We start from the raw sequence: 21237 nt of genomic DNA, 5'->3' as shown, positions 1-21237 counted from the left end.
CGTAAACTTGTTTTTGTTATATAAATTTCTTACATATATATTTTATTTAAACGGTTCTCGCGTCCCTTCGTGACCATCACAACACGACACACCTGCAGCTCACCGCACTGTTGCGTCCATCTTCTTCCATAAACTGGATCCTTAGCTTGTAATCGTTCCCATTATTTCATTGAATCATCCCGGGCATCACGCGTAGGCCGTTAGGAGCCCAATTGGCGATCCGGAAGTTTTAGCCAGCGTTAAATTTACTACTTCCGAGCTTCAACACCGCTTGCGAGTGTTGGCTGATTTGTTGCGGGGTGAGATGTGCGTGCGTGGTCCAGGTCACAAACAGCTCCGCCGCGAGAACGAGAATTATTGTTTCCGGTTTGTTTTAAACTCTAGTTTAGTTGGGTGTGTCTTTCGCGGTTTTAGCTAGTGTGTGTTCCCCTCCCTTTTCAAGTGTGAAGCCCTCTTCTTTCTGCTTTCCGGGTTTTTTTTTAAATATAATATTTATAATTATTCAATATTATTTATCATAATCATAATTATTACATGTATCTTGTTCATATTCTTCTCCTGCGCCAACGAAATGCTACGCGAGATTACGGTTCTACCTGTTGAAATAACATTCACGGTTTTCTAAACTCTTGGCTGTGTGTCACAAGTGGGGAGGTCGCCGATTCCACTCGAAAAAAAAACAATAACTATTAACTAAACTTGGGTGGGAAAATCGGCGCTCGCGCGCGCTCTCAAAAATTCAATCTTCGTCAGTCGGAGGGAAAGCCGAAACGGGGGGAAAAAATTAACCTCACCAAGCTTCCTCGCGCTTTCGAGGAAATCATGCAATTTGGTTGAGTTAAAAAAAATAAACAAACGAGGGATGAAACTAAAATCGAAAAAAAGTGAACGATCTCTCTCTGTAATCGGCTACTCAAGTAAGTACTCTCAATTGAATTAACTAGTTCAATGAGGCGCGCGCGCGCTCTCTTTCCCCCTCGCGACACACACACTTGCGCGCTGTTCTACTACTTTATCTCCCATCTCATTTGTTGGCGTTCTACTACTTCTCTCTCTGTGTGTGAGTAAACTTACGACGGTATTAAATTCCTAAATTCCAGCTCTTTCTCCTCGCTTGTACCGTACTTCGCGCTTCACACTTTGATGCTGCTCACAAATTCTCTCTCGCTCGCGCTCTCTCTCTCCCTCTCGTGTAAGTGTGTGTATAATATATTGTTTGTAGTTTTGCTTCCACTAATTTGCAGCTCTCCTTATTCATAAAGTTCCTTCTTTCTCGCTTCAAAAACCCGCGCACACTTTCACCGACTTCAAAAACAAAAACAGTGTGCGCAGTTTCCACCCAAATCCTTCTCCAAACTTTTTTTTTTTTTCAATAAAAAAAAATCCCTCTTCGTTCACCTTTCGGGCGCTTCGCGCCCTTCCCTGCCGTCCTGTGTGTGTTGTGAAAGCCTTGTCCCGCGCCGTCGTCGTCGCATCCATTCCGACTGCCAGCAATCGAAATCGTGGGAAAACCGGGAATCGAAGGGAAAAAGGACGGTTCCATTCTCCGGTTGCTTGCTTCTTCCGCCACCGCCGCCGCCAACCGACATCAACGCAGGTGGGGACACACGCCGTTTCGCGGCGTTGTCCTCGTTTAGGGGCTGCCTCTCTGTGGGTCGTTGCGATGGTGGTGGTGCGGTCTCTTCCTCGTCCGACACTCGTTCGAAAACGAGTCGCGATATTTTTTTGTTTGCTTTTGCGTCCTCTCTCGGCATCCGATTCGATTCCAGGGGTGGGAACAACGGCTTTCAGCGTAGTGTTTACAGTTGGTGTCCTCTCTTCTCTGCTGCTGCTGCTACTCTCTCTTTCATTCTCTCTTTTTGGTGATTACTTCTTAACGGAACTCTGGTCAGCTTTTTAAAAGTAAAAGTACATCCTTAGTTGTCGAGTGGCATTATTTACCTAAAAAAGAAAAAAATCATCAGCAAACTTTAAACACGCTCAAAACACCCTCTCAAACCCACCCGCTCCAACTTCGATGGCAGCCGGTTGCTGCTGCTGCTGCTGCTGGGAGGAGGCTGCGGCCAACGCCTGTTGTTCCCGCTGCTGGGACTGCTGCTGCTGCTGCTGGTTGGTGTTGATGTTGGTGATGTTGCGATTGCCGTTGTGAGGAAGACCGTTCTGCTGTTGTTGTTGTTGGTGCTGCTGCTGCCCTTGCCCTTGCCCTTGGTGGTGGTTCTGTTGGCGGTTCTGGCCGCCGCCGTTGTTGTGGTGGCTACGTCCCCGGTAGTTGTTGCCGCCGCGGTACTGGTGGTTGTTGCCGCGGTAGTTGTTCGGGCCGCGGTTGTAGTAACCGCCGCGTCTGTTGTATCTGTAAGATGGGAGGAAGGAAAAAAGGATGTTTAGTATGCGCGGCATAGTTGGTTTGATACGAAACTAGTACTTCACTAAACAAATGTTCATATTTCAAGTTCAAAGGGAGTATGTAGATGACACAATAATATTTTAACAATCTAGTACACTGATTTCCAAACTCCATGTCCCAAACCTTGCATGCACTTATCTAGTACCTCATTAGATTCCAGTGCCTTAACTGCCGTTCTACGCATAATTGTCCCATGTTCAAAAAAGGGCAACTGAGAAAAACGCGATTGAAATTTTTCGACCGATTTCTGTGTTTCTACGCATAGGGGCAGGGGGGGCAGAATGGACCATGGGGGCAGAACGGGCCACCCTTGGTTTTGGGCTTTAGAATGGATTTAGACCAACTGTAAGGCAAGGGTCTTATAAAGGACGTCAAATAGCATCACCATACCGAAAACGACGTTTGAATTCATTGTATTTTTCGAATTATGAGCAAAAATGTAAATTTATTGACAAAACCACGCAAATGTTGTTTATTTCGAGGTTCTTAAATAAGCTTTCTGAAAAGTTGGAATGTTTGAAAAAGTTTGCTCAATGCTTATAACGTTACTAGATACTACTACCAAGGTATTCAAACAACAACGGAACCTTAAAATCATTTAGAGGCTTGGTGGTGGAAGTGTTAAATTAAAATCCACTTGGGGGCAGAATGGACCACCCTTTTCCTGCCTTATAAAAACAATCAAAAGTTAAAAAAAAATGATCTAAATGGATTATTTCACTCCTGGTAGCTTCACAAATCACGTTTAATGCAACAAAAGTTGAGTTTTTAGTTGTTTCAACGCTTAGTTGTAAAAATTGTGTCTTTTTTCGACATATTTACACCATTTTCAAAAATCATTGTTTTTTAAGTTACTATTTTTATAAAAATGATCAAATTTCATGGAAACTATAATGGAAAGGTCCCTCAAGTAATTTCTTATCACCCTTCAACGTTGTATTAGAAGAAATGGCTTGTTTTCTAAGGTGGCCCATTCTGCCCCGCAGGGTGGTCCATTCTGCCCCGCACCCTGGAAAGTTAGTCGAAAAAACTTTTTTTTAAAGTGGCCCAAAAATAATTTTAAGTAAAAAAATTTCATCAACCAAGTATACAACATTGAAGGGAACATTCCAAAGCATAAGCCTACTACACTGGATTCATAAATTTTTATGTTTTTCTATGGTTTTTGGTGCATTTTTCTTAGGCGGTCCATTCTGCCCCCCCTGCCCCTAATTGTCCCGTGGGTTCCTATTCGCCCTGTTTCCCTAATCGCCCCAGTTAGTTAATAAGTTCCTTAAGATTTTTTTTTTTTTGTCTTTTTGTAGAGTTCTACTCAGCTAAGCAGTTTTCCCGTTATTTGACTTTTGTTTCGTGAATTTACAAAATGTAAATTTATGAGTCGATTGCGGGCAGCGGGGCCGCGCGGTTGCTCCGCAGTATTGTTCCTGTTTTTGGCGTCCTTTTTTCTTGTAAGCAGTGACAAAATCGGTTATTGTGCTTCCTTTATCGTTGATCGGAAGGCACGCCGCCGATTGTGTTCGTCGAAGTTATTGTGCTACAAAATAACATGTTAATTTAAGTCGATCGCGAGCAGTAGGACCACGTAGTTGCTTCGCATGTTTAAACGTGATTTCAGGCGTCCATTCTGTTGAGTGCTTATTATTTTCCCGGCAACATCATTCGATCGCGAGCAGCAGGTCCGCGCGGTTGATTTGCATGTTTCGTAGTGATTTTGAGATTGTTTCTATTGTGGACAGCAACACTGCGCTGAGTGGAGTTCAATCCGCACACTCACAACGCCGCTGGGCTCTCAGCTGACAGCAAGGCTGTCTGTTTTGTGACGCTGTCAAGCGCATCAATGTCATTTTAATATGTTGTTCAATTTGTTTATCTTGTTCGTTTCGTCAATAAAGTAAACCGCATGTGTTTTAGCTCGTAGTAACTATGATGTTTTAATTGTGTTCCCTGTGCAATTGTCCGTCCAAGAAAGTGGGACGTGGTCCGAAGTGGACCGCACATCAGGACACAAAAGTTTCTTATTGGTTTAGTAGTTCTCGATAGAAATGTGCCAAATTTTGACAAGCCCCCCTGCTTCGATTCTTTAGGTTAAAATAAGTAACTGTACCAATTTTGAGCCAATAGGGTCCTGAAGCCCTATCTAAACTTTTATGTATAACCTTAAAAATACACGAAAAAAACATGTTGGATCACTTTTTCCATTTTAGTGCCAAACAATTAACTGACAAGACAACATTTTTTCGATGGAGCAACTATGGTCCCCTTGGAATAGGGTCCTAAATCCCTATGTAAATTTTGATGCACAACGATTTAAAACACGCTTTAAAATCATTTCTGATCACTTTTTTTTTATTTTAATGCAAAAAAAAAGTTGAAAAGACAACATTTTTTCGATAGATCAACTATAGTCCCCTTGGAAAGAGCTGTCAAGTAGGACCTTTTCTGTCAAGAAGGACCGGGAGGTTTATTTTTCAAAATTGATTTAAAAATCCATTTTAAACTCTTTGTTGTCGTACACAGGGTCATTGTACTCAGAAAAATCTAAGCTTCATTTTAGGACCCAATTAGCTGTCAAGTTGGATTTTTTCTGTTAAGAAGGGCCGCGAAGTTGTTTTTTAATTGATTTAAAAATCGATATTAAATCCTTTTCGGTCGTAGAAAGGGTCATTGTACTCAGAAGCTTATCGTTGTGAACAAAAATATCACAAATTTAAGCTCAATTTTAGGTTCCGATTCGGTTACGGTTCAAGGGTTACGCAAGGGCGGACGCATAAAAAATTCTAAGTGTAAATATAGGTATTCGGTGCCCTCTCCCCGTGCCATACCTTCACACTTAGGAGACCCGGGAGGCGGAGTCTTGTCGCAAAAAGAACGATACACGCCTGTGGATCCGTTGACGAAACCGCGAGGTTTAAGAGGGCCACATTATAAGGTGTTACGTCGATTCCGTTAAGGATCGCTATTGATCCTTGAATTTGCATGGGAAAAATAAAAAAAAATATGGGGAAAAGCAAAAAATTCAAAATTTCATCAAAAGGTGGCGTTAACTGTTGCCAGGTGTGAGATTCATTTGTAAAAAAATATGATAAACAACTTTGTCAAAGATCGCAAAACGATCCGAGATAACCCTGACGAGTTATTAGCGATTTAACGAAGGCGGTTTTGTATGAAAAGATTTTTTTCACCAATACTATAGAACCTCACTATCGTGTTCCTGAGAAAAATTTACACAGAATAGCGACCCTTAAACCTTAATCGATTCGGCTCAAATTTGGCACAGGAACTTATTTTTACCTAAAGAATCGAGGCAGGGAGTATCCCTGACGACGATTTTTTTTTATTGTCAGCACACAAATGGAAGCACTCAAACTTTTGAATCTGAGAGAAACCTTAAATATTGAATTTTATGGTGAATAAAAAAAACAAACTTCTTTTTACTTTTTTCTAGGTTTTCATAGGAAAAGATAAAACAATTGAAAAAGTCAAAATTAACTAAATTTTGAATTGTGTTCTTATTCTTAGAAACGCTGAGGTAAAGCTACAATCTTTCAAAATTAAAACATTTAAATATCTAAGAACACATGCAAGAACATATATTTTTTAAATCCTCTATAAATTTAAAGTTTAAAGAACGTGCAGATGAACAATTTAAAGAATTTTTGACATTGTTTATTCGTATATTGACCGAAAACCGATCGAAAAACGGCTTTGTTTGCAAAAAAATCTTGTTTTGAAGATTGTCGATATCTAGGTCCGGCTTGAGTCAGGCGTATTCAAAAATACCCAAAAAGCAAAAAATAAAATTTGTTTTATTGGACTTTTTTTAAGCTGAATTCTGTGCAAGGTATCCTTGCTGACGTGGTTGATTTTTTGTGTTTGTCGTGTTTTCAGCGTTTTTTTTTGTGATCAGTCCATTTTCTGCAGGATTTGTCATGTTTTCGAGGGTTTTTTTTTTTTGTTTCTGAGTGATTACGGTGAGGCACGGTCGATGGCTGTCATGAGTCGATCGCGATCAGCGTTTCGCGCGTCTGATTAGCAAGTTTCGTAAAGATTTTGAAGGACTTGTTTTTTGTTGTTATAATGTTTTGTTTTTGTAATGTTTCCGAGAGAAATTACCCAAATTTTGCTGAGACAAACATGTCGTCTTGCTTGATTAACAGTCTGGACCCGAAGCCTGATTTTTCTGTTACATTCTTATTGGAATTCCATATAAACTGTAACGGGGATTGCAGGCACCGGGTCCTGACTATTAAGTCCCCCTATATCATCCCTAAAATTCTTTGTGTAAATATGGGTATTCGGTGCCGTCGCTCCGTGCCATACTTTCATACACTTAGGAGCCCAGGGCGGCGAAGTCCTTGTAGATAAAAAGGAAGACACTAGTGGTTGGTACTAGCAATGGTGGCCGACAGCTATAAAGTCAACTTCGTTTTATATCATCGCTGATCGGAGGGCACAACGACGCATATTTTTTAGGGTGCATGATGTGGCACAAATCGTTTTATTAAATTAAATGTTGCATCATCGCGGATCGAAAGGCACGTCGACGAATAATTTCGTAGTAAATTTTCAAAGACGAAACCTTGGATTTAAAAAAAGCAGCTCATCCCCCTTACTCAACGTGAACTGTCAATAAAGCACCCCCTCGTTTAAAAACCACTCTAAAGCTCCGCATTTTCTTGGATTTTTTTTTTTAATTTTGACCCCAACAAAGACAATTTCACATAGGTTTCCCAATTAAGCGGCCAGGCCAACAGCCTAAAGTTCACCGCAAAGATGATTCGTTAAACTGAGTTAAATTTGAGTACGGTTTGTTCAAACAACAACACAGTTCAAAATTTACAGGAAAATAAGAAACGTGACGGGTGAAGTACTAGTTTTCCCCAATCCACTTCTTCTATTTTACTCACCCTCCGCGCCTGGTCGACCCAACGCCGAACGTCTCGGTGTTGAGCTTGCGCTCCTGCCGCCAATCCGTACGCTGCTGCTTGCCCTTGGCCCGCTCCATCGCCTCGCACGAGATGTTGTCGAAGAACGACTTGGTCTTGTCGTAGCACTGCACGTCGTCCTCCTCCGGCTCGTGATCTCCGGCGCCGGTCTCATTGCCCGAATCGTCCTTCTTGGTGTCAACGCTGACTTCGTTGTTGATCAGCTGATTTTTTTTTGTGGAGGTAGACAGATTAGTTGCTGAGCGAGCTAGGATTTTTATCTCTTTATTTTGTCACATAGCGATAGAAATTGAAACAAAACGATTGAATCGACTAAGCAAGATTTTTGAATTTTCGAGAGAGCCTAATACGGATGTGTTTGCTTACTCGCTCAACCAGTTTCCGGTTAGTGAATCAAAAAGCAACATTACCAACGAGCAGAGTATTATACTGATAAAAAAACAAGCTAAACGAAAACTAACGAATAAAAAAAGGCTCACACAGAGTGACACGATTATGATTCTTTTTGGTTTGTGGCTCAATTTTTAGAGTCCGCGTGGGGTGAAAAAAAACTATAAAATCTCGTTATTTGTTCAATTCTATGACCAATGTGGGTGGGTGGATGGATCGCAAATAATAAGTTAAGAAAACAAAAAATAATACCTGCTCAGGCTTCACTTCTTCGCCCACCTTGAGTTTGGACAGCTGGGACCGCAGCTCCTCGAACTTGTTGTTGGCCTGCTCAAAGTCGTAATCGTTCTCGAACTTGAGCAGATTCTTGGTGCGGTTGGCGCCCTGTTTCGGGTGATGGTTATTGTTGTTATGGTTATTATTATTACTGTTGTTGGACTTTCGGTTGGAGACTGTGTTATTGTTATTATTGTTGTTGTTGGACTGTTTCTGTTTGCTGTCACTAGACGTGGCGGCCGTTGCATTCGACGATTGGTTATTGGTGCCCTTTTGATTGGATTTTTTTTTTTGTTAGATTTTTGAACCCGGCGTAAGAAAGTAGATCAAGGGAAGAGACAGGAGAGGGGATATTTGGTTTAAATCCATGGTAAAAGGTGCAAGCAAGAGATACAGAGAAAAAGACAGAGAGAAATTTTCCTTTAAATTTTATTTCAAATGTGTTTACTTCAAAGGTGGAACTTAAAAGAATGTGTTGAAGCAAATGCAATTTAGGGCCTAAGTTCGAGAAACAAAATCTAATCAAAAGGCAATGCAATCTTATTTTTTAAAGCTTTTTGTAACGCCAATCGTCTAAACAATAAAAATAAATAAATAAAAAACGCTTTTTCTGTATGCATTTGTTCGATAGTTGATATGAGTTCCTAGTTAAAAACCAGAACCCTGTTTAACCCTTTAAATGCTGACTGAGCCTTGATCGTCATTACGAAGATACCGTCAGTGAACGCACACGAAGTTGAAATGAACGAATCCCAAACTCTACACTCAAGCAGCCGCGCGACATGAAGGCACATGCTCTTTAATTGTATTTACTCTCTCTCTCTTGTTTGTTCGCTAATGCGTGATGGCAGCAATCATTTGATTCGAAAGAGCTCTGCGCGAATGAGAGAAGTGATGAGAGTCAAATGACTGTGTGAGCGACGCGTTGCGTTGCGCTCATTCGTTCGTGTGTTTGTGTGTGAAAGAACGACAGCGGAATGTAAAATTCAGGTTGACGAAGTGAAGGCGCTCAGTCATCATTCAATCAACTTTTCAAATGTTTACAAGCCCTTGGCTATAAGCGTGAAGTTGGAAATCAGGTAAAAATACCCGTGTTCAAAAATTCGATAAAAAGAACTTGAATAAAAAAAAATATAAAAAATATTTCAAAAAAATATTACAAGAAAAAACTAAATTTTAAAAATTGGAAAATTATAAATCCAATTTTTTGCAATTTAAAATGTAGACATTTCTACAATTTTTAAAATTCTTCAACAATCAAAACATTTCATAAATGAAAAAACAAACAAAAATTAAAAGATAAGTTCATACATTGTTGAAAACCTCGACAACAATAACAAAATAAAATTCGGAAATTAAAAAAATCTAAACTCTAAAAATTTAAAAAATTGAGAATTTGAGCTCGAAAATGTAATGCTTTAAAAATTAAAAAATTCCGAATTAAATAATAAAAAAAATCAATTTTTTAAATGCTAAAACTGAAAAAAATCGAAAATATTAAAATTTCTAATTCAAAAACCAATCAAAAACTCAACATTTAAAACTCAACTTAAGAAATTTTAAAATCCAGGAATTTAAAATTCAAGAAATTATAAAATTCATGTATGTATTATAATCTATTCTATTTAACAATTCAATTTTTTTTTTCAATTCGTTATTTTGAAAATTCAGCAATTCTAAAATTCAAAAGCACAAAAACAAGTTAAAAACAATAAAATAATAAAAAAAGAAAATTAGAATACAAATTTTTTTGACCGCCATTATGACCAACGACCGCCATGCGTGAATTTAAAATATTCACTTTAAAAACTTTTAAATTTTAAAATTATCAAATTTCTAACAATTTAAAATTTGAGCATTACAAAATTTAAATAAGAAAACTGATTTTTTTTTAAATCCGAAAATTTCTGAATTTATAATATTGGACAGATTAATAATTGCACAGTTAAAAATTTAAAAAATCAGCATTCAATTTTTTTTTAAATATGCAAAAATTAAAAGAAAATTTGAGCCTTATTTAAAATCACGACAATAGGAAAAAAAAATAAGGAAATTTAAAACAAATCGAGTTCTGAAAGTTTTGAAGTTATGAAATATGTTTTTTTTTAATTTGAAATTCTTGACTTAAAAAAATTCAGAATTTCTAAATTAGTAAAAAAAAATCTTGGATCCCGAAATTTTATTTTTTTGAAATCCGAGTAACTTTTCAAAGTGAACTAAAAATTCAAGATCCAGGGTGGCCACTCAAGTCGGGAAATCGGGAAATAGTCGGGAATTCGCCAAAATCCGCCAAAAGTCGGGAAAAAGTCGGGAATTTATGATTTTTTGTCAAAAAGTCGGGAAAAGTCGGGAATTCCAAGCATACTTGTTTGAAAATTAATGTTAACTCTTGAATAATTTTGTAATATTTTGTACAATTTCAAATAAAATTCACTCAATTCTGCTTTTGTAAATTACTTTAAATTTAAGGATCTTTTCACAATTTCAATATATTTGAGTATGGAAAAGCTGTTTAAGACATTCAAAATCTTAATAAATATTGGATGCAGTTGACACAGATTTTCATATTTTTTTAGATGAATCAAATGATCTCTATCATTTTTGTTTATCAACAAGAGATAAAGTTAATGAAAATGTAATATAAACTAATAAAATAGAGCCTGATGACCAGCTTAGAGTAATGATTCTATTTCATTTTGTCACATAGATTGAATATTTGAGAACTGATTCCAACTTGAGTTTGGCAACGGTATTTTTTGTAAATATTTTTAATTGTTTAACTATATTCATTAAGTAATTTCAAATATATCTTTTTCCAAATGTTGCCCTTGAACTTTTTTTGTGAGTAAATTATCTTCTATAGATAAAACTAGATTTTCAGTTTTCGGAAAACTTAAATATCGAATAAAATCCAAAATTGAAAAACTTTTTTACGTTTTGAAAACATGAGAAATGTATTGAAATTGCAAAAAAAAAAAAACCAAGAAATTTTGAGTTATTGCAAAATTGTTTTGCGGTGCTGTCGGCGGTGTTGCTGCTGGGAAATGTGGAGTTCTTCCCGGTAAAGTCCACGTACCACCACGACGAGAGTCTTCAAACATTTTGCTTCAAATAAATGGGAGAAATAGGAATAAAATTTTAAATTCAGTTATCTTTAACTTTTTGCAATTTCCAGTTGAAACGAAGTATCAAAAACTATACGTTTGTCAATTTAAAAAATAACATGAAGTTATAAGTTTTTTTTGAGGACTAATTGTTTGTGTTTCTACTCTGAATCATAACAATGAATTTCCATTTTTGAAGTATTTTTTTTTTATTTCAATTTCTGTGTTAACAAAAATTGCCAATAATTGGATGTTTTTAAATTTATTTAGATTTTTTTTTCGGTGGTTGATATTGACTTTTCTTATAGAGAGTTTTTGTTTGAAATCATTATTTAGATAATAAATGCCTATTATTTGAGCTTTCTGGAAAAGTCTGGAAAAAAGTCGGGAAAAAGTCGGGAATTTGAAAATGGGATTTGAGTGGTCACCCTGAAGATCTCAAAACATCAAAAATTAGGAAAAATAAAAAAGAAATTTTTAAGTTCGTCAATTATCATACATATTCAGAAATTCAAAAAATTAACAGTTCGAAATTTTTAAAAAAATAGCAATTTGACAATAAAAACCCAAAAAAAAAACCAAATTAGAAAAAAGCTAATTTAAAAATTAAAAATTTCTACAAAATAAAGATTAGAATACAAATTTTCATCTATGCCATTTTGAATTTTAAAATTCCAAACCACTTGAAAATACTATAAACGGCTTTCTAGACCCAGTGAAAAATATAAGTCGCATGACATAACAACTTTTGCTAGAAAGAGAAAGCAGATCTGATGCAAACAAACCCGCAGCTGACGTTTAACAAAACTTTGAATGTGTTCGTAAATTTCTGACTAGAAAGCCTTATTGGGGTTGTATTTGAGCTCAACGACCGTGACGTGACTATTTTTACCGGACACCGGTGAACCCATCCCAATTGACATTCTAGTACTTCATCCGACTGATGTTTCAATACTGGAAGTACAAGATTGGATTTAAGCCCGTTAAACCTTGAATTCCACCGTTATTTTCGAACAAATGCACACAGAACGCTTCCGCTAGTGAAAAGACAGCTCAAAATCAGTGCTGATTCTGCCTAAAGCAAGAAACTGTGCAGGACTCACCTGAGCCGGACCGCGAGGTCCACGCGGACGTCCGCGCATGTTGTTATTGCTGTTCTGGCTGTTGTTCTGGTTGTTGTTCTGGCCACGGTTCTGGTTGTTCCAGCCGCCACGGTTCTGGTTCTGGCCACCCTGACCACCTTGGCCGCCTCCTTGGCTTCCCTGCCGCTGCTGCTGCATGTTGTTCTACGTACAAAATAACATGAGTCAAGAAAATCAACCCAAACTTCAAAGTCATACGGCACTCTCACCTTGTTAAAGTTCTCCTTCATCTGGCCGCCGTCGTTCTTGCCCGAGTCGCGCCGCTCGCGCTGCTGTCCCTGGCTCCGCTGGCTGTTGTTCCGGTTGCGCTGGTGGCCGCCTCGCTGCTCCAGGTTGGCGCCGTCTCCGCCGCTGCGGTTTCCGTCACGGTTCTGCTGCTGCTGGCCCTGGTTCGTCTGGACGGCCATGTCCACGGTGGGGCTCTTGCGCGACAGCAAGTTGCTCGGCGTGGTGGATCGGGATCCTCCGGCGTTGCCGCCAGCTCCAGCTCCGATTAAATCTGGGTTTGGAGGGGGAGATTAGTTGGTTAAGGGGGGTTTGTAAGGTTTGATGTGGTGAAGAGAGGGCGGTATAAAAAATCAAACTCAAATACAGAAGACGTTGTGAGTAGCAAGCAGGCAGCAAAGCAAATATACAAAGATGAATAATATGTTTGGTTGGGAAGAAAAAGAACAATCGGGAACAACATCTGTGTGGGAAGATGGCTGCAAAAGGGACATGAATTGCGTTCCTGACGAAACTTTCCTTGACTGCCTGTGCCTTTTCGCTCAATGTGCTCTCAACTTTTGCATGCAATTCGATGGTTTTTTGTTGTAGTCTACTTACAAATGGTCTATCTGATGTTAGTCGATGGTACTAGCTACTGTGTACTAATCAGCTTAATAGCATTACTGAAATTATTTCCTTTTTTTACAGTTCGTCAGTTTAGTCCTTTTTTGTCGCATATTTAACAGCCTAAACTAACTATTTATCTTGTTCATAAAAATAACTGAGCAAAACATGAAACACTAGCAATATTTATAGAAAAAAAAAGAAGAAGAATCAATAAATCTTTGTACATGTAAGTAGGAAATAGAGTATGTAATAAAGTTCACACGCTAAGCTACCTTTTTGCCGGCAAAGAAACCAAGCCAAACAAGTATGAATGCCAAGAAGCGTTATATTTCAAATGATTCCAGGCAAACGAATAAGCTCTCTCCTATTTTTAAGTAGTATCTGCCACAATCTTATGCCAAATGACACTAGCCAGATTCTACGGAGAGCAAATGAATCCAAAAATATGTATGAACATGATAAATAAATAGAAAAATAAATAGAGAGAGAGAGAACAGTAAAACAAGCCTAGCAAAAAACAACACACACGACGATGTGTGAAAACAGCCCAAATAAAATAAAAAGCAGCCGCATCACACATCCCGTGGGGCCTCCCACCTTGATCGCGGTGCTCGGCGACGACGGCGCCATCGATGTTATTAACCTCTGAGGAAGATCCAATCCGACCGGCACCACCGGCGGTGGTGCCAGCAGCCGTCCCAGAAGACGACTGCTGATCGGAGGAGGAGGTGCCTACTAAAAAGTTCCCTAGCTCGTTGTTGCCACCAGACGATTGCTGAGATTGCTGGTTGGCCTGCTGCTGCTGCTGCATTTGATTGACCGCCTGGGGACCACCACCACCACCCGAGGGGGGAAACGGACTCTTGGAAACCAATTCGTTCGCGGACGATAGCATACCTCCGAGATTGTTGATGCCGCCGAACGAGCTGTACGGGGCGCCCATCGGGGTGTGGCCGGGCGGGGGACCACCCATCGGCGGACCACCGGGACCCCCGATCGGGGGCATCATGAAGCCGCCCGGTTGCGGCTGGAAGCCGGCCTGGCCGAGCTTGTTCTGCAGCGGCGGGGGCAGCTGCTGCTGCGGCGGCAGATGCATCTGCATGATGGCCGGATCGTTCGGCACCGGGTTGTTGTTGATGACGCGGATGTCCTTGATGTCGGACCCGCGGAACAGGATGTAGTCGTAGCATTGGTTCTGCGGCGCGATCGGGAACTGCGTCTCGCGGTCCTCCGTGCCGTACGATTTCACTGTAAAAAATAGAATAAATAATGAATTAGATATTGTGTTCACATGTCCTAGAATAAAAGCTCTATAGTAAAATCTTTTAGGTAAATCACCAACATGATAGATGCCTTCCTCACAAAATCAATAATTGCAAAAGCATACTATTTGTATATGATTGCGCTTCAAAAGTTTGAAAAGTTTGCTTCCCCGCCTGAATGTTGTTCGCCCTCAAGCAAGATACACACTTAAGGACGTATTAGACTACGACAAACAAACAAACAAACTTTTTGACAGTTTGGCAGTATGCCTGCAGTTGTTTGCAGAAACGTCAGCCTGCATAAATTTGGCTTTGTTTGCGGGGTTGGCAAACTGTCAAACACGAAAAAGATGGAGTTTGTTTGTTGACCATAGTCTAATAGCTCCTTTATAGATTTATTTACCGAATTCGGTAGTTGAAAATCGGTAAACCATCTGTCAAAATGAACACAATTTGACCGAATATTGGTTGTACGATGAATAATAATGAACTTTATTTTCGGTAGGTTTTTACCGAATTCGGTAATTTTCAGTTAATAACTGTTCAGCAGTTGAAAATTCGGTAAACTTTACCGAATTCGGTAAAAAAAATCCAAATGTGTAAGCCCTCGAACCATATCAAAAAGTTTTACTTTTTGAGACAAGTCCTGAAAAGTTGAACTTTTAAGCACTTAAATTAATCTAATCTAATCTAATCAGACCCTAGCGCAGCCAATCTTTCGAAGGGATCCTGGAGAGTGCCTTAGGTTAGATGACGCCTAGCACTCTTCTTGTCATTTATTAACATTTGTAGTGCGCCATTGCATTAGAATGCATTGAAACATCACAAGCGTTAAAGCGGCCAGGCCTACTACGTAAAGCCGTATCGCAGAGATGACTCGTAATTGGGTTGAGTGTGAGCACAGAGTGTTCGAACAACAACACAATTCTGAATCGACAGGGGAGGAAGAAGCTTGGGGACACACCACCATACGCTCCGAGATTTGGTTGTATAGAGATCTCCACGGTTTCTCTCACGCACACCATGTTTCTGTGTTAGTATTCGTATTCAAAGTATAGAGATATCCACGCGCGAGAGTGTGTTAGTTTGGAGTTTAGTTACACGCAGACATAGGCAAATCGAGTAGAATGATTCGTCTGTCAAAATCAGCTGTGTCCTTTGTTATACCACGAGCACGTGGTAAACAGCTGTTTTTTACAGGCGATTGATCTACTCGATTTGCCTATGTATGTGTAAAAATAGTATAAACAAAATCAGCTGCTTGGGATTCAACCAATCACAATCGATCAAAACCAAAACAATACTTTGAATACGAATACTAACACAGAATCATGGTGTGCGTGAGAGAAACCGTGGAGATCTCTATTGTTTTGGTTTTGATCGATTGTGATTGGTTGAATTCCAAGCAGCTGATTTTGTTTATACTATTTTTACACATACATAGGCAAATCGAGTAGATCAATCGCCTGTAAAAACCAGCTGTCTACCACGTGCTCGTGGTATAACAAAGGACACAGCTGATTTTGACAGACGAATCATTCTACTCGATTTGCCTATGTATGCGTGTCAATTTTGTTACGAACTAACACACTCTCGCGCGTGGATATATCCATTCGTTGGGAGCACCATGCTAAGAAGGTTTGGTACACCGGGACCCTCTGGGATGGGACATTGTAGTGCCACGAATGCCCTGGACACTATTTGCCGTGGTTATAGCGCCACAACTCGCTCTCTGTAACAGTATTCCTAATTCCAGTCCACGCTCACCAAGTCGTCATGGCCTAGTGGTTAGCATTTTTGCTTACCAATCCATAGGACGGAGGATCGAACCCCGCCTCGAGCGACTTTGATTTTTCGTTCATATTCATCATTTCAAATTTATGTGTTCTTAACTTTCTCGTTGGGAGCAGATGGGAATCGAACCCAGAACCATTCGCTTACAAAGCGAACACCGTAACCAGTCAGCCACGGCCGCTCTCAAACTTTTAAGCACTTAAATTAATGATGAAAAGTAATGTTCAGTACTGGTGATGAAAAATAAGGCGTTTTGTCATTCGAGAATAACGAAAAAGTAAGTAATTTCACAGCGAAAAAAAAAGTAGTTTATAAATAATTCCCCAAAAAGCAAACTCTTTTAACCATCTGAGCAATTTTCTACGAAATCGGCCGATTTCGACCATTTTTATTTTTTATTTTTTTTTGATCTGGCTCAAAATTAGTGGGGGAATCCCTATGACCAAAGAAGCTATTTTGTGTGATTGGTTCACTCATACATATTTTGGCTGATGTCCATACAAAAATGGTACGTAATTATTCAAACAGCTGTAACCTTTGAGTGAATTTTCTGATCAATTTGGTGTCTTCGGCAAAGTTGTAGGTATTGTTGAGGACTATTAAAAGAAATAAATAGGTACACGGAAAAAAATTGCCGATTTTTAAATTAACTTTTATTTACAAAAACTCGATTTCCGAAAATACGTATTTTTTTAATTTCGAGATTTTTTTATGTGTTTTAGGGGACGAAAACCCGCAACTTTTGAGCCATAGAAAAGTATGGTCAACAAATCTGCCGCCGAGTTACAATTTTTTGAAAAAACGTGATTTTTGGAAAAAATCGAAATCTTATACAAAAAAAAAACCTAATAATTTTATGTGAAATTAAATTTGCAATCGAAAAGTACTTTACAGATTTTTTGATTCCGTTTTCAAGATTATAGCCTACGAAAGCTTGATAAAAAAAAAATTCAATGTTAAAAAATGAAACATTCGTAGAATTTTCCGATCTTTTCGAAAAAAAATATTTAATAAAATATTTATCATGACTAACATTTCAAAAGGGCTTAATATTGAATGATTAGCCCTTTCGAAATGTTAGTTTCGGTTCCAAAAATGTATGGAGCATAACACGGCCTTCGATACGGCCAAAATAACAAAATAAAAATGAGTAAAATATGTCAAAATCTATCTGAGTACTACTTGCCAAGGTTTTTGTAATTAAAAACATTTTGATACAATAAACAAAGCGTTCTTTTTTTTAGTCTACTAGAACTTGTAAAGGAGGTATTAGACTATGGTAGACATAGAAATAAAACAAACTCGCACTTTTTGACAGTTGGCCGGCTTTATTTGTCTATCTGCATTTATTTGCAGAAACGTCTGCCTGCTTACATTTTGTTTTCTTGGCGAGTTTGTTTGCTTGTTTGTTATAGTGCAGTACCTCCGTAACAAAAAGTTCGACTCGAATATTTTTGAAAAAGACCAAAATCCAGATTGCATGATGTTTAGCAAAGATCTTCAAAAAAGGGTAGACAACCTAGACTACTTCTTCCAAATAATTATATTTGGTTGGAACCCGAGCGAATGCTGGCCGATTGACTAAGGTCTGAAGGAGCTATATCACTACCGCAAACAAACAAACAAACTCGCAGTTTGCCAAACTCGCAAACAAGGCAAAATGTATGCAGGCTGACGTTTGTACAAACAAATCCAGGCAAACAAACAAAGCAGGCAAACTGGAAAACTGTCAAAAAGGGCGAGTTTGTTTGTTTGTTTGCAGTAGTGTAATAGCTCCTTGAGAAATCGTCCAATAGGTTTTTTTCACCTTTACGAATCTTAGTCCGATTTGCTGGGTCACAATTTTGAATGAAATATATCTAGAGTTTTTTTTAAAGGTCCTATAAGCTATTGTGTTTTATATGTTTATAGGACCTTTTTTTAAAAAAAAATACTCTAGATATATACCAGTTTGAACGCATTATTATCTAGGTATCTCCAGAAAAAAGATTAACTAGTATTGCTCAACGATCTAAATTGGTCTTCTTGTGAGTGCATCTCAAAGCAAGTTTGTATATTCGCAATAAAAAAAATAAAAATTATTACAGGGAAAATTTAATCAAACTCTGGAACGGACTTCAAAAAATAAAAAAGCTATAATTCCTCGAAAACATTACAACAATGTTCCCTTCTGAATGCAAAATTATATACTAGCAAAACCTCAACCAGTTCTTGCTGGTTAATCTGATAAAGATATTTTCATTCATTATAAAACCCGCTAAAAACTCGCAACAACAACGCATCAAATGAGCCAAATCAGCAAAATTTAAATACAGACAAAAGAAAGCCAGCCCAGCTGCTGGCCCAACGTGAATCTGCTCTGTCTGGTGGACCCAAGCTTAAATTTGCTGTCTGGCTGCTGGTGGCTCATGTAGTGTACACATTTTAGTGCAGCAGAGTAAAAACAGGCAAAAGCTAGCCAGCCAGACCAGCGAGAGTACACAAAGTAAGTAAAGCACACAACGAGACGGTGTGTACGGTGGTATTGATGCCCTGTGTGCCATGACGAAACCGAAATGAAACTCCCCCCATTTGCTAATCTCTGTGCTGCTGCTGGACTGAAAAAAAACAGGCGCACAAAGAGATTGATTAATCGGCAAATTATGTTTTGATGCACAAGAAGAAGCGATTGACGCGCGTCACATTCCAAGTGTGACATTCTTTCCAAAGGGAAAAGTAGGCCGTGGAGAAAGGTACCCCAAGCAGAGTGAGGTTAGGATTCTTTCCTCACCCTACACCACTGTCGTCATGTTGGGGAGGCACAAAAAAAAACCAAAGGAAAATGTTCAAAACTGATTTGCGGAAATCTGCGGTTTCTGTGGTGGCCACTCACCTCGCGCCAGGGCAATCGTGCACCGGTCCGGATCCACCGTAAACAGCAGACCCTCATAGCGGATGTCGGCCTTCGAGATCAGCGAGATGCACGAGCCAATCTCTGGCATTGGGCAACTCATCTTGGCAGCTTGCTAGCTTCGCAGCTGCTTCCTCCTTCCAGATTCTTCAAAGTACACTTCCGGAAGCGACGATCATCCGACGCAGGCCAGCTGTTCCTGCCACCACTTCCGCTCTTCTTCCTTTTCCGAACAGAGAAAAAAAAACTCGAAAACTTTCACTCCGAAATTGACGCCGAACTCGCGACCGGAACTGTCCTCTTGCACCAAAAGCAATCTATCCACTTCCGTCCGGGGGGAATCGCGGCCTAACCGAAAGTAACCCAATCGGGACGGGATGACACGATTACGGGACACACCACCACCGAGGAGAGATTTCGTTCAAAAAGGCCAGCCGAGCATTCAAAGATGGACGACGATCGACGACTGTGCTGCGATGGTCGTCGGTCGGTTTCTTCTTCTCGCTCCACCACCCCTTCGTCGATTTGGTTGTGTCTTGGGCCGTGCGCGCGTGTGTTGGTGAACGCGGCGAACGCCAGCTGGAAAGAGAACAGTGTTGGCAAATTAGCGATTTTTCCATACTACTGTCAAACATCGTTAAAATCTTGACTTTTTTTTGATAAGGTCCTATAAACAAATGTAAACATTGAGTGTATCCCTTTCACACCTTATGTCAAAGTCCATCGGAGTAAGCGGGATACACTCAATGTTTACTTTTGTTTATAGGACCTTATCAAAAAAAAGTCAAGAAATCAAGACGTTTTTTTCTGAAATCTTGAAAACAACCCCTGATTGTCTTAAATAGTAGTTTATGTAACAAGTTACAAAAAGATTTTTTTTCAGCACGAGTGGAAAGTTTGAATACAACAAGTGCTGAAAAAATCAAGTATTGCAACGAGTTGCTTTACAACATTTTTTGCAGTTCCGAAAATCTAGAGGTTTTGTTTTGAAAATGTCTTATAAGCTATTGTGTTTCGTATGTATATAGGACCTTTAAAAAAATAACTCTAGAATTGAATTTTATGTCAAACATTCATGTGTTAAGCAATGTCACCATTCAAAACAAATGAAAAACGTGAGCTCTTTCAGAAAATCCAATAATATTCAGTACTTTTTTCTAAAAATATAAAGGAAATCCAGTTTTTTCGCGAAAACACGAATCCTTATATGTGGGACCATATGTGGCTCAGCTTTCCGGTGCGTGACGAGTTTTCCGGTAAAAATATTTACGAGACTGAAAAATCATTCTGACATATAGAAATGGCAAAAAACATCAAAAAGCCTATTTTTTAACATTTTTATTTTTGAAGCCGATGTATCTTCACAAGGATTGTACATAGGACACGGGTCAATATGAAGACTTGTATATAACAATGTCTGGAGAATCGATTCCCACTACCGGTTTTTGAAAATTTTGACGTTTAGACCACTTTTCGAAAAAAAAACATAATTACAGTCCAGACTCGATTATCCGAAGGCCTCGTGTTGGAAGTCAACCCTAAGTGCGGCCCTGGTGATTAGTTTAGTTTAGCTTTAGGCGCAGTAGGCTTTGCCACGCGCATTCTTTTATATAAACACCACCCACTCTGTGTTAACTCTCTTTCCCCGAATAAACGCCAACTCGTCAGGTTGTGTGGCCCAGCAAATCGCGTGGCGCGTCGCCAAGGAAACCGCTAACGGAAGGAAAAAGTTTTTCCACGTGTTTTCGGGAGTAAGACGCTAAAAGAACAGTGCGATGGAAAACGAGTTTGTGTCGCACGTGTTCGACGGGACGAATTTCCCGTGTTGGAGTTTCCGGATGGAAGCGACGTCGTCGATCGCCGCTCAACATTAGGTTTTTGCCTGCGAACCGATCGGAACCGCCATCAACTCTCCGGTGGCAAGCCAAGAGGAGAGCAAGTACACTACGAAGAAGATCTACACGACCGGAAGCGGATGAACCTCGGAGCATCCGCAACAACAACATCCGTGATAGTTGGTCAGGAAGGACTCACCAAGTTGCCAGTTCCTCCTGACAAGTGACCAGCTCGCCGATGTGTTCACCAAGGGCCCAAGCTGTTTCGACCGAGAAGCACCGAAGCACTTTAGGTTTGAGAGGGGGTGTTGGAAGTCAACCCTAAGTGCGGCCCTGGTGATTAGTTTAGTTTAGCTTTAG

The 21237-nt window shown here is 39.4% G+C and overlaps 1 protein-coding gene across 1 annotated transcript; it reads right to left on the bottom strand.

Annotated features, from left to right (window-relative positions):
• Positions 1–491: 491 nt before the first annotated feature.
• On the bottom strand, positions 492–19333 carry LOC6040243 (protein LSM14 homolog B). Its single transcript, XM_038260005.1, has 8 exons — positions 19025–19333; positions 13994–14344; positions 12472–12761; positions 12224–12406; positions 7993–8124; positions 7312–7553; positions 2004–2350; positions 492–1941 (listed from the first exon to the last, which is right to left on the bottom strand). The coding sequence occupies exons 1-8, from the start codon at positions 19143–19145 to the stop codon at positions 1934–1936; spliced, it is 1674 nt and encodes a 557-aa protein (XP_038115933.1). The 5' UTR covers positions 19146–19333; the 3' UTR covers positions 492–1933.
• Between the last annotated feature and the right edge of the window lie 1904 nt (positions 19334–21237).

Source organism: Culex quinquefasciatus, chromosome 3 (genome assembly GCF_015732765.1).
Source record: "Culex quinquefasciatus strain JHB chromosome 3, VPISU_Cqui_1.0_pri_paternal, whole genome shotgun sequence".
Classification (NCBI taxonomy): Eukaryota; Metazoa; Arthropoda; class Insecta; order Diptera; family Culicidae; genus Culex; species Culex quinquefasciatus.
Note: the sequence above shows the minus strand (reverse complement) of the source record. Positions and strands in the feature narration are given on the sequence as shown.